At 40.9% G+C, this 15,850-nt stretch overlaps 1 protein-coding gene across 4 annotated transcripts in view; it reads right to left on the bottom strand.

The window, feature by feature from the left end:
• Positions 1-14,247, bottom strand: part of SNX13 (sorting nexin 13) — a 70,937-nt gene extending 56,690 nt beyond the window's left edge. For 3 of the 4 annotated variants that reach the window (XM_064444484.1, XM_064444487.1, XM_064444488.1), the window contains exon 1: positions 14,010-14,247. In XM_064444484.1, coding sequence (XP_064300554.1) covers positions 14,010-14,021 — 12 coding nt within the window. In that variant the 5' untranslated portion in view covers positions 14,022-14,247. The remainder of the gene's footprint in view (positions 1-14,009) is intronic. The other variant, XM_064444486.1, reaches the window with a different exon arrangement.
• Positions 14,248-15,850: the final 1,603 nt, after the last annotated feature.

Below are 15,850 nucleotides of genomic sequence, written 5' to 3'. Positions count from 1 at the left end.
TTGCTGATAACAACATGAAATTAGAAAGTGGAATCTTGAATTTTAAATCAACCTTCATTTTATTAACATTTATTTTCAGCGCTAACATCTATTTTATTATACAGCAGAACTATCAGCAAGGGACAGAAAGCCTCATTATATGTAACCTTATTTTGAAAGTGGAAGAAGCATTTATCTTACTACGAAAAACAAGAGGCCACCTTCACAGATACACACACTCTTTCCAATCACATGCTTGCATTAAAACCCACTCTGAATCATAGTCTAGTTTAAAAGGATATCGAATTTTGGTCAAGTTTAAAAGAAGCACTTGAGCATCTTGTATAATGATGGGAAACAGGAGCTGTAAGCCCACTTTCAGCTGCTTTCTTAAATAGAGAAGCAATATACTCAAATTCATTTTTAATATAATTTCAAAGGAAGTGATCCTTTTCCTTTGTAACAATCCATTTTGACTTGTATCTAAGCTAGTTGAGCCATGTGGACAGAAAACAAGGCAAAGGGATCAAAGCATTTTGGATCACCTTAGGTGATCCAAACAGGGCCAGGCTTACTGCTTGACAGGATCACCTAGGGTGATCCAAGGTGAGAAAATAAAGTAATCCCTCTACTAGCTTGAATTCAAGCCAGTGAGATAATCTAGACTGTACTATGTTCACCCTCTAGCTAAACAGATTACATATATTTCAAATTTTGCTAAGACAAACACTGGCAAAAGGGGGAGGGGTGGAAGACCCCAGAATCTTTATCAAGTAAATGTTCTCCCAAATGGCTAAAAATAATGAAGTCACACGCTCTTTAGTCAGGCAACATTTTTCATATTTCAGTTGTGATTACCGCTCAAGCAGCATTTTAAACTTTTTACTTTCTTGCCTAAGACTGCAGCAAGGAGTTACTTGAAAGTTCCTTTCACCAATGTCATCTTTCTTTCACTGCTAAAGAAACCTGATCCCATTAAATGAATTTAACATCAACTTTGCTTCTAGAACAATTTCTACCACTTAAGAGTTCCAATATGTTCTTGACAGAAATATATTAAATCAGTCTCTCTCCATAAGAGTCAGATCTAGTAGATAGTCTCTTCATGTTCCACCTGATTAAAAACTTGTAGGCAGAGCTCAGGGCTACTGCAAAAACAGTCACAACAGACATGTTTTTTAAAAAGGTTTCTTCATACCTTAAGAGCTATACTTTTTGAAGGTAGAAGTTTCTTTAGTTTTAAGCTCATGTTCCATGTTAGCGTTCATTTCAACTGAGCACCCTTTCTGTGAAGCAATAAGCAGCTGCCTATTCCTTGAACTCCAAACTCCACTGTACTACCGAACTTTTGCCATTAGCTATATTGGCTCATACTTGCTAAGAAACTATATATAAAGATTATTTATATATAAATTATTTGGGGCACAGCCTTCTGTTCAAAGACAACCCATTCTTGTCCACGATTTTTAGAGGGAGGAGAAAGTGGAAAAAGATGGGTTATAAGAGGTCTGATGAACAATGACTACTTTTCTTAAAATAAATCCATTCTCTCTTCTATGGAGATACAACACAATTTCACAGCAGCCGCTGTGTGCAAAATAATTTGCACAATCTTAAATTGATAGAATTACCTTTAAAAAAAAAGGACACAACAATACTGTATCTACTTTAGGAAATCTCAGAAACTTCAAATAATAATAGCATCATAAAAACAGAATGGGAAACTAAGTGAAGGTGCTTAGTTTTTGCAAATACAGAACTGTCTAAGACATGAAGGTATAAAATAAGCTAAACTCTATAAAATTATGAACATTTTGGAACGGGACACTGCAGCAGCAGTTATTGTAGGTTTTTTGCTTTTTTGCTTTTTACTGAACAACTCACCACCTGTGAAACAGCAGACAATACCTTCAAATTTCATACTGAAAATGAATAAAATTGTTTCTACCACACAATGACTTGCTTAAAAGCATCTATAAGCAAATAATTGTTCTCAAACTCCTTAAAATGAGTAGTTTCTTCTACAAGGACTGATAAATTCAATGACATACCTGCAGGGTGTGTGTGACTTTTTTTTTAACCGAGAATTAAACTTACTAAGTGTGTTTATATATATTTCATATATAGATAAATATTTTATATACTTATACACACACCCCAAAATCCAGTACTTAAGTTTACTGTAGAAAGATTTAGCCATTAACTTCTGAATAATCTTTTAGTACCCTGGCTTCCTCAGGCTATAAAATCAGTCACCTGAGAGTTTTGCTTATTTCTTTAATCCACTGGTAATATTACATCTGCTGTTTGCTAATTGCAGCACAATTTTCAGAGTCCTCTGAACTACAACATTATCCCACCAACTTTAAGATCAAACTACTTTGGATGCAGTATAGTATTTTATTGTGGTTTTTCATTATTCTACAAGTACATACCAAGTTCCCAAACAGCAACACTCCTCATCTGGATTAAAAAGTTACTTTAAAAATACTAAGTTAACAACACAACTTTAGAATATTTTTATTGGAGACTGGACTAAATATAAAGAGAGACTCTAGCTGCCTTATTAGGTCAGGCTACAAATATGAGGGAGTACAAGTGGAAGAAGCTGATTCACATTACCTATCCTAATTGCCAGAAGGAGTCCCCCAGTAACAGACATGCTCAACAAGACTAAAAATTAATTTCCACATTGTCCCTAGTGATCAAGGCTGTTGCCTCTAACTACAGTCAGTCATGTCATATCTTTGTGGAGTTATTTTGGTAAATGAAATAATGTGGTTAAAAGATCCCCACCCCTCTCCACCCCTGAAAAAAAAAGTCAAGGTAAGTGAAAAAACTGACTGGATTGCTTGGCAGAGACACGTGATCAGTGGTGCAGAGTTCAGCAGTCAGCCAGTAACTACGTGGGAACCTTCAAGGATGAGGGGACCGATGCTGTTTAAAGCCTTCATTAATGACCTGGGCAATGGGACAGGGTGCACCCTCAGTAAGTCTGCACAGAATACCAAACGAGTGACTGCTCAATATACTGGAAGGTAAGAGCTACTGTTCAGAGGGATGTTGACAGGCTAGAGAAATGGGTTGGCAGGAACCTCATGAAGTTCAACCAAAGCAAGTGCAGGCTTCCATCTGGGGTAGAATAACCCTGGGTCACAATACACTCTGGGAGCGAACTCTCTGGGAAGCAGCTCTGCAGAAAGGACCCAGGGGTCCTCGTGGGCAGCAGGATGAACACAAGTCAGCAGCGTGCCCTTGTAGCAAGGGTGGTCAACAGTAACCTACCCTGTACCAGCAAAAGTGTCACCAGCAGGTCCAGGAAAGTGATCCTTCTCTATTTGGACATGTAAAACCAACCTTGGAGTCCTGTGTCCAGTTTTGGTCTCCCCATTACAATACAAATCCATCTGGAAACGAATGTGCAATATCCAATTCCACCACAAGAGATTTTGTGCCAAAACAAATTACTTCCATATAGTGAAGCCACATACTGGCTACACCGGCCACCAAGGGGACAGTAGATTTAAAAAGTATATTGGTGCTCCAAATTAATATTCTGACCTCCCCTTTATGTGACTAGGAAGTAACACAACTTTTAAAAGTATTATCCCCCTCCTCCCCTCCACAGCACTCACCTTTATCTTCAAAAATAAACAAGCAAGAGCAGTAGTCTCCTATACACATACCACCGACATAATAATGGGCATCTACTGCCTAACCATTGGAATCTTTAGAAACAGCTACCAAAATTATATTCATTGATGTTAATACTTTGAGGTTTTGGAATTAAAAGAATAAAACAACCTCCCAATCAGTGCCAGCACCATGAATCTAGTTTCAGTTTGGACTCCTGCTTGCAGTGATCGCCCCTTCACTTATCTAATTTCTCTTCTCAGAAATTTACTGAGAGTTCTTCAATATTTTTTAAAAAGTATGTAGTGCTTTTTAACCAGCATCATAATTAACAAACTACAAAACGAAATGGATATAAAAATGGAGGAACCTCAAAGATCAGAGCACGCACCACAAAGAAGCAGTTTTCAGTAGCCAAATAACAAATAGGTCCCAAGTTGCAAATACAGTGCATTTTCAAGAATAAACTTAAATCCACTGACAGAACACTAGCACCTTCCTCTGAAGACTGTGATGTCACTCCACTGTTTTCTTCAGTTTAAACTTGCTGCAGTTCTTTAAGCGCTCTAAGTTTTCTCCAGGTACAAAATACAGAAACTCCGATACAACCGCTATTTCACTACAAATTCCCAGTAGCCTCCAAGTGTACATCTGAACTCCTACAAATTTCCTATGAAGCATGCTTACTGGATGAAGACAAAATAACCATGAAAACAGATGTTATACAAAATGACCAAAGCCTTTACAAAGCTAGAGTAAGCCTCAAGACTTCCAGTTCCTTGCAACTCTTTTCCTGGACAGAATATCATCCAGTTGCATAAAATAAAGCAAGAGAAAGATCAGTTCAGCATCTCCAAATTATTCAGTAGTCCACAATACGAAAAGACGACTGCAAATTCTTCAATGACCAGTTGATGCATAACTCTTAGCAGAATGGACAGTGCCAAGAAAGAAAAGCAGCACTTTGAGGGTAGGGCAAAGAAAATGCCTTTAGTTAAGAGGGGGAAAAAGTATTTATTATTGCCTTTTTCCAGTGGGATAAAGGTAATGGGAACGTTAATAAAAACATTCCCAATGTTTCCCCTTCATGTGTTTAATATCCCCTTTCCCAATTCCTCCTTCAGTTCTTATTGCTTGCCTGCTTTACACACACACTTTCAAGAGATCTTTGGTTCACCATCCCTTTTGAGAAAGCATGGTTACTCTGTGCATCTCCTTCATGATCCTCTGTGCCCTTTTGCCTTTTCCTGCATACTGTTACTGAGAAAACCATTCTGCCTGCTGCCTCTGCAACTCCCAAGAAACTTCACAAGTTTTATCCAAGTGATTTGCTACACAACGCTGCTGACAGGGGCTGCAGCGTGTAGCTCAGAAGCAACCGGGTATGTGTAAGTTGATTGGAGCCTCCTACAATTTCTTCTAAACCTCTGCTCCATAACCTCTGTACATCTGGCCTCTCTATGGAAGCCAAGAGCCTGTTGAGTATCCTAGATGAATCTTTTAGCCTCAAGCAGTCTTCCTCCCCTTCCTCACAAAAAATCTGGACCCAGAGTTACTGTGCCAACTACTCCCTGACCATATCTCCCAGGTGCATATACTACCTCCTGCCCACTGCGACACCGAAGAGGGAAAGCAAGGATGAACATCTGCAAATAAAGTTTACACAGACAGTTCTATGAACTCAGTGGAACACTTCATTCTCAAACATTAGGGCATGGAATATTTCCAACAAATTTCAATGAATTGCAGGGGGGAGGAAACCACAGAAATGGTGCATCAACTCTTGCCACTAAAGAGTATAGACTGAAACTAATTATAGATGAAGCTAATTAAGTAATTTGAGTATCCAGCTCTCAGGGCAAGTTTACAGAAGATAGCTAGAAACCTCAATCACTTACACTTGCTCAAGACCAAGAACAAAAAATAAGCCTAACCAAAGTGGAGCTAGATACCTTTACTCGTAACTTTTTCTGGAGGCAAAGATGCATTCAGAAGTCACAGGGGGAATTATGACATTCCCTGTTTTTGAAAGGACCGGAATTATTTGTGATATCGATTCGCTTTAGATCTAAACAGAAGGAAATGCAGGAAAGCACTATGCACTTCCTTCAAACTGGACCACGTAGGCATCAGTTTGGCAACTTCTCCTGTGTTGCCACCCTCATACCTCTCCAGAAGTCTCGTTCACCAAGATAAAAAAATTCCTTGCGCAGTTGCTGCTAGGCCTGATACAAGAAGCAGCAACACACCAGCTTGTGTCTGGTGGGAGGAAGAAAACCTCTTCAGTAGCAGGCCAAACTAGATCCAGCGAAGTCAAACATGAAACTGCAATTTTAGTGTCTTAAATGCCTTTATGCATGTAGGATATCTAAAGAAAAATATACGGCCAACCCAGTGACAGCAGCAGGAAAACAAAGATAAATACACAAGGAAGAAAAATAAAGAGGAAGGAAACACACAAGAGCAACAAGTAATAAACAAAAGAAGAACCATACAGACAGCAGGGTGGAAGCATTCGTAGACTGACCTAGGTATACTATTCCACAGCAGTAACACAGTTACTTCGATCATTGGAAAATTAGTTGAAAATGCACGCAGAAAAATGCTTTTCATAACTTTTGTTTTTTGATGCATAATTGGCAAACCTCTAGAAATTCAGAAAGAAGTGTGCAAGCATAATATTATACTGACATTATTAATCCAAAAATATTTTAAAATAGAAAACAAGAGAAAGGAGGGTATTGGTAAAATAAAGGACAATTAAAAGAAACAGTAATGGGAAACAACAGACCATCATTAACTGGACAATTAAATAAAGGAAAATACCCAATAAAGTAATGGAAGAGCTTAGAAACATTCACAGAAACATCAAGTTTGCATTTTGTCTCACTACTGCTAACTCGTCATCTTCTCAAGAATTCTTTAAGAAGCTGTAGTAGGGCAACTGCCAACTGAAAGACAGAAGACCAACACCATTTAAAGTCCAGACCTTAAAACCAACATAAAGAAATAAATAAGACTTATTTCAAGTCTTAGTCACACATGCAAGTTGAATTAATGCAAGCATGAAGCACAAAAGAGAGAATGCAGTAGATAGTGCTAAGACCATAAGGCAAGGCACTAGTACTAAATGCTTGTACACACGCAGTGAGGGTAAATTATATTTAAGTACAACTACTGCAGAGTACTCAATTTGGAAAAAAAAACAAAACCATTGACTGTGAAAAGGAAAACTGTGGCAAGAATGAAAATTTAAAGTAAAGCCTTATCTTCCTAGCCTGTTATAAAGAAATACCATCTTACCAAAACTATGAAAATTATATTCACACAGACCAATGTTTTCCACAACAATTTTGAAATTATATGTAAGCAATAAATGAACCGTAATAAGTAATCTCCATTTCACTGTATGTACTGTCAGATTAGATCTGTAATTGAGACATTACATCACAAGATTTACGATATCCATAGTACATGATTTTACTTTACGAAGTTCATTAAATTTCAGCATATTAGCATTGTGATCAGAAATACTAATTTGAGTATACAAACGATAAAAAAGTATTTTTATTCCAAGTATATTAAAAGATGTTAGCTACCTCAATCAAACATAGATTTCCTTAAAAATTATGGTCTCTATCAGTAACAAAAAGGCCAAGATATACTGGGGAAAAAAAAAAAACCAACACACTACTGGGCATAGCATTTTAGGGGAAAAAGAAAAAAATATTGCACAACAAAATACAGGTACAACTTCAAGCACATATAGTTCCTTCAGTGGCTAAGGAATACATATCATTATTACCGATCCTAGTATTTTCAAGAGAACACAAAAATCATGACATATGCTTCAGAAAAGTAAGACTATACAGGGTTATAAAATACTACAACATTGGCAAAACTGAAAATAAACAAAGTTTTGAGTTATTAAAAAGAACACGGAATGCAAAGGTTTAAGTGAAGAGGTGCCAGGCCTCACGCAGAAGAAAGGAGCCAAGACTCATCAGAAACATCCCTCCTCAGACTGCAGCAGCAGTTGTTAGAACAGCAGCATGGCAACAAGTAAGGTTTCATCGCGTCTCTCTGTCAAACAGGTCCAAGATCATCTTGATGATGAGCAAAACTTTAAATCAATCACTCTTTCTGCAGTTACACAGGTGGGATACTTATTTCCTAAAGCATGTACACCACCAGACTTTTAACTCATCCGTTCAGTCTGGAACACCAGATGCCGAACACAGGATGACTGGGAACATCAGGCACGTTCTTTCCCATTGCCTTCAGTACTGATTAAGAGCTATAGGAGAAATTATCCCAAGTCTGAGGCACTGTTTCACAATGAGTTGGTTGGCTGTGGCAAGAATTTTGCTATGAACTTCTAGAGTATTTTCTACTTGGCCTTGTCTAACAGCACCGACAGGAAGAGTGGAAATGCAGAGCATCCTACAGGATATGTAGCAATTCAAACTTCCTGTTCAAGTTCGCTCCCTTCACAAGAGATAGCCTAACCTATGCTGCCTCAGAGGCACCAGCAGAAGTGTTGAGTTCAGTTATTTCTTAGAATTGCAAAAATGTACTGACGAACAGGAATACATGATCTTAAAATAGCAATATTTTTGACATAATAGCATTCTGACACAGATTTGATTAAAATAGAACAGGGATCACTCCATTCCTACCAGAAACATGGGATCAAGGGAAGAAAGGCAGAGGAACAGACAAAAAATAAAATCACACTGTAACAAAAGCACAGCTGCATTTAAACAGCTAATACTCTTCAAAGTAAGTCCCCAAATGCATTAACATTCTTTAAAAGAAAATGTGTAAAGCTTGTCTTCCTACCCAAAACTCTGCTGCAACAGGTTACTGAATTAAGCATTTTAGACATCAATGGCATAGACGACAAGTACCTGTGAACTTTTAGTTAGGCCACATTACCCTCACTTGAATAAACACAGCGCTATTTCCACCTGTGACATAAAAAAACCAGTTCTTGATATTTATGTATTTCTGATTATCAAAATTTCTTCCAACCAAGTCAAGGCACAAAAAGAACATCATGCAGGCCATTTGATGCAGGAAGGGACACAATGGAAAGTAAGCAAGCAGAGAGGAGTTTATCTCCTCCTGACGGCAACTGGTGGACTGACTAACTGTGAGGTTCAAATCAAATTGGTCTTGTGCTTACTGTCCAAGAAAAACATGTGAAGCAGCAGGACTGAAGAAGTTTAAGTGCCACTGGTCAAATAGCTTCAAAACTACTGAACTAACCACTGTGGTCAACTCTGTATTCTACCCTGTGAAATCCCTGGATTTTCAGATAATCCCACTTGAACAAAACTAGTTAAAAACCTGTGGGACTTTTTTAATGTTTGTAAAATGCCAATGCTAAAATACAAGACTAAATTTGACTCACACTGTTGTAGCTGCAACACTGAGATTGCATCTCCTTCCAGACAGACCACAGAAAGCTGATCGACACCATAGCTTCTTCAAAAATCCACCTCCCCTCTCTGAGGACTTTACAGCTACTTCTACTTCAGAGCAAGAATAAAATCTTGAAGAGGCATTCCCAAACTCTGGCAGGGTAGGAATTGACCTCCTTTCCCAAACAGGTATGTGCAGGTAAGGGGCTCCTTTTATAACTGCCATCTATCATCTATGCTTACTCACATTAAAAATAAATGCCCTTTTCACCTCATACCTATCATCACAATTACAGTCACCATTTTGGGGTATAATACTATAGAAATTATGTAAACAAGGTTAAAGTGCTCTTGTTAAAACATTTCAATATGTTTATGTCATGAAATAATGCCTCATTTTTTAAATTCAGAAATCACACATTACTTATTGGGGGAGGGGAACAAGCAATTAAGCCTAAGATTGCAATGCCTTGTACTTCTTGAAGTTTCTCTCTCATGTAACTGCAAGTGCCAATTACAATTGATTTTTCTATTATTCCAGCCTCAGTATATTAATTCTTTAGGTGTTGCCAGTAACTTACACACAACACCAATGGTTTCTTTTCTCTAATAATAGCAACTCTCCTAATACTAGTTCAGAGAAAAACATGCTTTGTCATCTTTGTAAGGGGTGGGGGAAAAGGGACAAACACATTTAAAACAGAGATAACTCCCTAGAGTGCAACCAGACAGAGGAAATAATCTTTTGGAGCTCCTTCAGCTATCTAACCAGACAAGCTATTACTATTTTTGTTGAACTAAGAAACTTTCCACCTTTCTTATTCCACACTGTTTTGGGGAATGGTCCAGACTGACATTTCAGAGTTGTTGCAGAACTCTGCATTCAGTCTCAGCAGTTTAAGACCAACAATACACTCTAAGAATAGTCCTAGCATTTAGACATTATCTTTTACTAATAGCCAGCAAAATATTTAAAAACCAATACTAGGAACACGAGACACCCATTCTTTGTAAAAGGTTATTTTTCCTAATTTTACCATTCCTCAAGAAATTTTAACCAGAATACATGAAGGAGAAAAGGAAGGCTTTTTACCTCCCGAGGGCCTGCAACCGATGCTCCAGCTAGATCTCATCTGGCAAAACACTGGCACCAAGGCAAAGCCCCAGCACACAAGTTTCACAGACAGAAAACTAATTTCTTTCCACGCCCTGCTAATTGTCTACACACTTGAAGCTGTCTCTTTCAACAAAACATACTTCAGTCAGATGAAGCATCACAGAAACATTCCACAGCCATATAACAAGGAGCAGAAAAAAATTAACAATGCTATAGTATATCAGGCAGTTAACTATGTTCTGCATCTTTCAGGGCTGGACTAACATATACATTACAATGTGCTACTGTTTCAGTAGGGCTAATTCATTATTATTCTAAAGCAAGTTAAAACAAGCTTCTGAGTCAATCTTCTTTCTTAAAAATCAGGCTATTTTGCTTGGTTTTGCTCAAAACAGTTCTCAATGCTATCAAAGTTTTTAATTAAAAAGTTTGTTAAACATCTCTTATAAATAAAAAGTAGATTGTTTTAATGAAAAGGAAATACTACATGTAGTTAGTAAATTATCTTTACCGGTTGCAATAACAAGAAATATCAACATATCAGAGCTCATTTTGTATGGCTAATTTTTAGTTATGGACATGAAAAAAAAGTTCTACTTTTCTGAATTTCAAAAATTTTCTCAGCTGTCACTAGTGCTGCAACAAAATACTTCTACTAAGCTGAGAATTCAGTTGTCGAAAATTTAGTTGCTGATAAATTCAGAAGGAAGTTCTCACTAAGCATCTCAAAGCGGTTTAATGAGCAACTGGAGGGAAAAAATTATAAAAAGAAATCTACTCCTCACTTTTTCTAAAGCGCCATCTTTAGAGGCAACAAGGGCTGCAAATGCAGACAGCACAGGCCATCAGTTTGAAAGACATTCTAAAACTTCTTGTAAATTAAGTCCCACCAAAAGTCTTATTTAATGTTTGTTCCCATCAGCATTTAAGACACTATTGACCAGCAAAAGCTACAGTGCAAAACACCAGCTGCCTCACTGTAGTCAGGGCAGTACAGTCGCTACCGGAGAAGAGGCAAGTACGGTGAAGACAGTTGTTTGAAAGCACAAGAGACAGACCCTTGCAACTTGTGTCCATCATGGCCTCACCAGACAAGAAAGTGCTGAAACAGTAAGTCACACGGTAACAGGCGCACACACTGGGTCTTGAAAAGCAAAAGACACCTGATGAGCAAGAAAAGGGGAACAAGTGAAAAGACACAGCAAGGCCAACCCAACAGACTAGGGAAATGATCACTGCAGCAGGACTCTGAATGTATGCAGACAGAATGTATTCAATGTGACTGCAAAAGTAATTTCCAATGGCCAAGACATCAAAAAATTGGGGAATGGTGTTTGCTAAGTAGGTGAATAAGCACATGTGCTTGTCATCCAATGACATGATTTCTGATACAACTAAAATAAGATGAGCTACAGTAAGGGCCAAATAAAAAACACACCCGGTATTTTTCTTGACAGGAAGTGTAATCTTCCCCTTAAATTACTGATTACAAGGTCCTAATCCTAACTACATCCACACAAAACTGGACTGAATCTGCTGGGGTCTGCATATATGGACAGAGTCAAAGCATGTAGGAAACTGATCTCGAGGAACTCTAAGTTATGTTTTAACTGCATAATAACAATACATGTAGAAGCAGACTCTACCTTTCCTTCATGCTTTAATATCTTTAAGAATAATATTGTCTCATTGTTAAATTATAAAAGTAACAGCTTTAGTGGGGGGGAATGTTTCTAAATTTTTGATGGCTCTAAAAAAAAAAAAAGACAGTGATCTTGGCCATTCTAGACAGTAGAAAACTACACAAGTCCGCAAATATACAGAAAATTTTTTACCTCATTTCACTATAGGTTCTTAAATAAAATAGTTACTTTGTGAGAGGAAAAAAACCCAACAGGCTTACTGGCTATCCAGTGCTCTCCCTCCTCAAAGTAAGTTATTAAGATAAATTTAGGCAGCCTACAGACATGCAGTTTTCACTATTGTCCTACTCCAGTGTCAGTCCACCATACATTTCACCTCAACTTCCACATATGAAGAAGGAAAAAAAAAAAAAAAAAGAGAGAGACAGAAAGATTTAGGTGTTTATAGAATACTGTATGTGTATCAGTAGGCTTGAGGCAATCTGCATATGCCTGCAAAGTGTGGAAAGGGTTCATGGGTGTGACTGCATGCAGTTTTCACAAGGTGTTTTAGCTACCAAGTCACCATTGGAACACCCAAAAAAGCACACTGGAAAGGACTCCTTCCAGTTCACAGGTCAGGTGGGTCCTCCAAGAGCTCTCTGGTTGTTTGAAGCGCTCCCACAACTGCTTTTCAGGCAGGTGAGCAAAGCCTGCAACTTTGCTAGACACCCCACCCCCCAACAAAATTTTATGAAGTCACCTCTTTGACAGAGGCCAAACTTGGAATACTTCACCCTGAAGCATCCTGCCTACAAATATTTTATATACAGGAACTAGAAGTAAAAAACATCAGAACCCAGTCCTCTAGACACCAAGGCTAAGTATCATCACTGGCCATCACATGCGTAAGCACTAGGTTTTGCCTCAGAAAGCCAAGGGAGCAAGTGTCATCCACACTGCTACACCAGTGCTATCAGAAAAAAAATTCAATTCCAAGATAATCAAGTGCCTTGGATAGGCACACACAGCCATCATCAAACAGAACAAACAGTCGAGTATGAGGCACTGACCCAGAACATTCTATGCCACCCTTAAAATAATCTGAATTACTGTGGTTAATGCTTACGCATCACACTCATCAGCGCTATTTAATGCAGATTATTAACCCTGGCCACCTACCGAATACCCTTCATGCAAAAGTAGGTCACGTATTTTTACAGGTTTAACTCACTTGGCAAATTTTACCCTCCCGGCAAAATCTGAGAGCTCATGGCACTACACAACCACTTTCCTAATGCCCTGAAACTTTGCACTGATGCAAATTGAAAGCTTCAGGATACTTTTTTACCTATCATTCAAGGAAAGCAAAGCTAAATTTCTCAGGTGTCAGAAAGCAAGCCTTCACCCTTCAAGATTTAAGACAATTCAGTTTTGAACGAATAACCTTCAATGAGGATAAAATGACAGATTATAAAACACAGGTAACGCAATCATCATGTTGGAGAAGTATCTGTATACCAGACACGTTATTGACATATTAAAAATAGAAAATCAATTAGTCTGTGTAGAGACAACCGAGTACAGGGAAAAACCTCTTTTCCAGCAGCTAGGAAACACGGCCAGATTCCCCCTTTGAGAGCACCTTTGGACACAGTAGCCATTTCTAGCCCACGCTGGTCCTCAAATACCTGCTTGCCTCACAGCTTAGCCGCCCAGCTGCTCTGGGACAGGAACCCCCTACCAGGGAGAGGCGAACCGAGGCAGCTAACTTCTACCAATTACCTACAACCACAAACTCCTGCAACAGCAAAACCGTTCGGTTTAAGAGGAAATCAAACACAGGAGCCTTATCGAAGGTACCGCAGAGGAGGAGGCCAGAGGGGCTGGAGCCGGCGCCGGGGGCCCGGGCGGGGACATCTCTCCGGCGAGGCCTAGGGCCGCGGCAGGCCGCCTCCTCACCAGGTGTACCTCTTCGGAAAGGGGCCCGCCGCGGAGGAGCGGCCCCGCGGCCCCTCGCCGGGCGGGAAAGCCCCGCCGCCGGCGGATCGCTGGGGAAGGAGGGCCGGCCGGCTGCTGCACGGCGCGGGCACGGCTGGCCGGGCTCCGCCGCCGCGCTGGAGCGTCCCGCCTCCTCCCCGTCGCGGGCCGCGGCGCGCAGCCGCCCGCTCGGGCGGACGGAGAGCAGCTGCCGCCCCTCCCGCATCCCGCCGCCCGCGGCAGGGCTCTTACCTCTGCTAACATTATTACCCCGCTGCGCTGCGGCGCCTGGGCGGCTCTAGCTCCGCAGCATGGTGAAGCCCGGCAGCCGCGCGGAAAGCTCCCTCTCACCCTGCGGGGAGGCGCGGCGAGCGCCGCCAGCCCCCTGCCGCCTCCCTCAGCGGCCGCCCGCCGCCCCCAGCCCCGCAGCTGCGCTCGCAGCTCGGTCCGGAGACGCCGCCATCTTGGGAGAGCTACGTGCGCCGCCGCCGCTCCCCGCCCATTGGGGCTGCGGGACGCGGGGCCGCCCCTGCCGGGGCCGGCCCGGCTCGGCTCACCCCGCCCCGCCGCCGCCGGCGCCCGGCGCGCCCCGCCGGTTTTCCCGTCCGCCCCGCTGCCTACCTGGGCCGGGGGAACCATGACCGGCACTGGCGGCCCTCTGCCACGGCCTGGCCCCGGGCTGCGGTGTAGCAGCCGGGAAGGCGCCGGGGCCCAGCGGGCTGGTAAATGCGGGTATGGCTCAGGGGGTCAGGGCCGGAGCCCGTCCCGCGGCGCGGCGGCCCTGGAATGCCGGGCAGCCCGAGGGGAGAAGTTGAGGGCGACGGAACTCGAAACGTGTCAAAGCCGCTCTGCTGTGGTTTTTTGTGTGTGGGTTTTTTTTTTCTTTTTTTTCTTTTTTTGCCCTGTCTCCCTTGAGACACTGGTGTGCCTTCTCTCTGAGCTCTTCGGTGCCAGGCAGCTGTTCTGAGGACGCTAATTGAAATATCTGTTCTAAATTTGTGACCAAGCAGCATGCCTCTCATCCACCAGTAACATATGCAGCGCTGTGTGACTTTCCCTGCTCTAGATGTTAAGAAAGAGACATCTGTAAGTCTGTCACCTACAGTGTTGTTAAGCAGTGGCATAAATTGTGGAACTGAAACACCTCTCAGAAGCGGAGCCGTGTCCGCACCAGAGCAGCGAGCCCGGCTCATGAGGCAGCATACCCTACAGCTGAGTATTTGAATACACAGAAAGGTTCCTGTCTTAAACTTGTTGCTTTTCCTTTAAACACTGATTTGTGGGGGTTTGTTTGCTCACTTGCTTTTTAACTAGACTTTAAAGTTACAAAGTTGACCTTAGGTGTGTAGAGTAGAAGCAAGATGGGATATTTTTCTGCATTGCCTTATTGGCAACAGAAAATGCATGCCAAAGAAGTAGTAATGGTTATCAGTGAAGACGGAAGAAAAGCAACATTTCTATTATAACATGAAGAAAGCCAACCTTCAATGACAGTGTTTTTTCTCACTGAGTAAAAGCAAAGCCCCTTTTCTTGCAGAGGTGCAAAGGGTGTTAGGCAGTCTTCAAGGCTTGCGGGTTTTATAGAAGTTCTCTAATTTTCCCAGGGATTGTTAAATATTTAGCACTTCAAGATTGCCCACTTCTCAGTTTATTTGTGAGTATTAGCAACTTTCGGTTTTACTCCTACAACTGCTTTTCTCCTGTCAGAGACCCATGTTAGTCATGTGGATAGCCCTTTCAAAAAAGCAGACCCTCGATGTTCATAGGGATTTATTTTTCAAAAAATAGTAACTTTTTAAAGTATCTAGTAAGCTTTGTACTTCTGAGTCTGTATTTTTGAATTTCATGTTAGCATTACTCTTTCCTCCAAGCTGATCCCTCAGAGAAAAATCCAAATCTCACAGCACATGCAACTCTTAAACAATAGGTTTAACAATAACAGAACCATGAAGTGGTCTTGTACATGGTATTTCACCATCCCGATAAATTAAAAATTGTTCAAAACCACTGAGCAGTGGGAGTTGTGAAATACCAATTCCATTGTATTGCTTTGGTCCCCTAACTTTTACTTACAGCATCTTGTATCTGGAAGA

The sequence above is a fragment of the Phalacrocorax carbo genome, chromosome 2, assembly GCF_963921805.1.
Source record: "Phalacrocorax carbo chromosome 2, bPhaCar2.1, whole genome shotgun sequence".
Taxonomy (NCBI): domain Eukaryota; kingdom Metazoa; phylum Chordata; class Aves; order Suliformes; family Phalacrocoracidae; genus Phalacrocorax; species Phalacrocorax carbo.
This window is presented reverse-complemented; position numbering and strand designations above follow the sequence as displayed.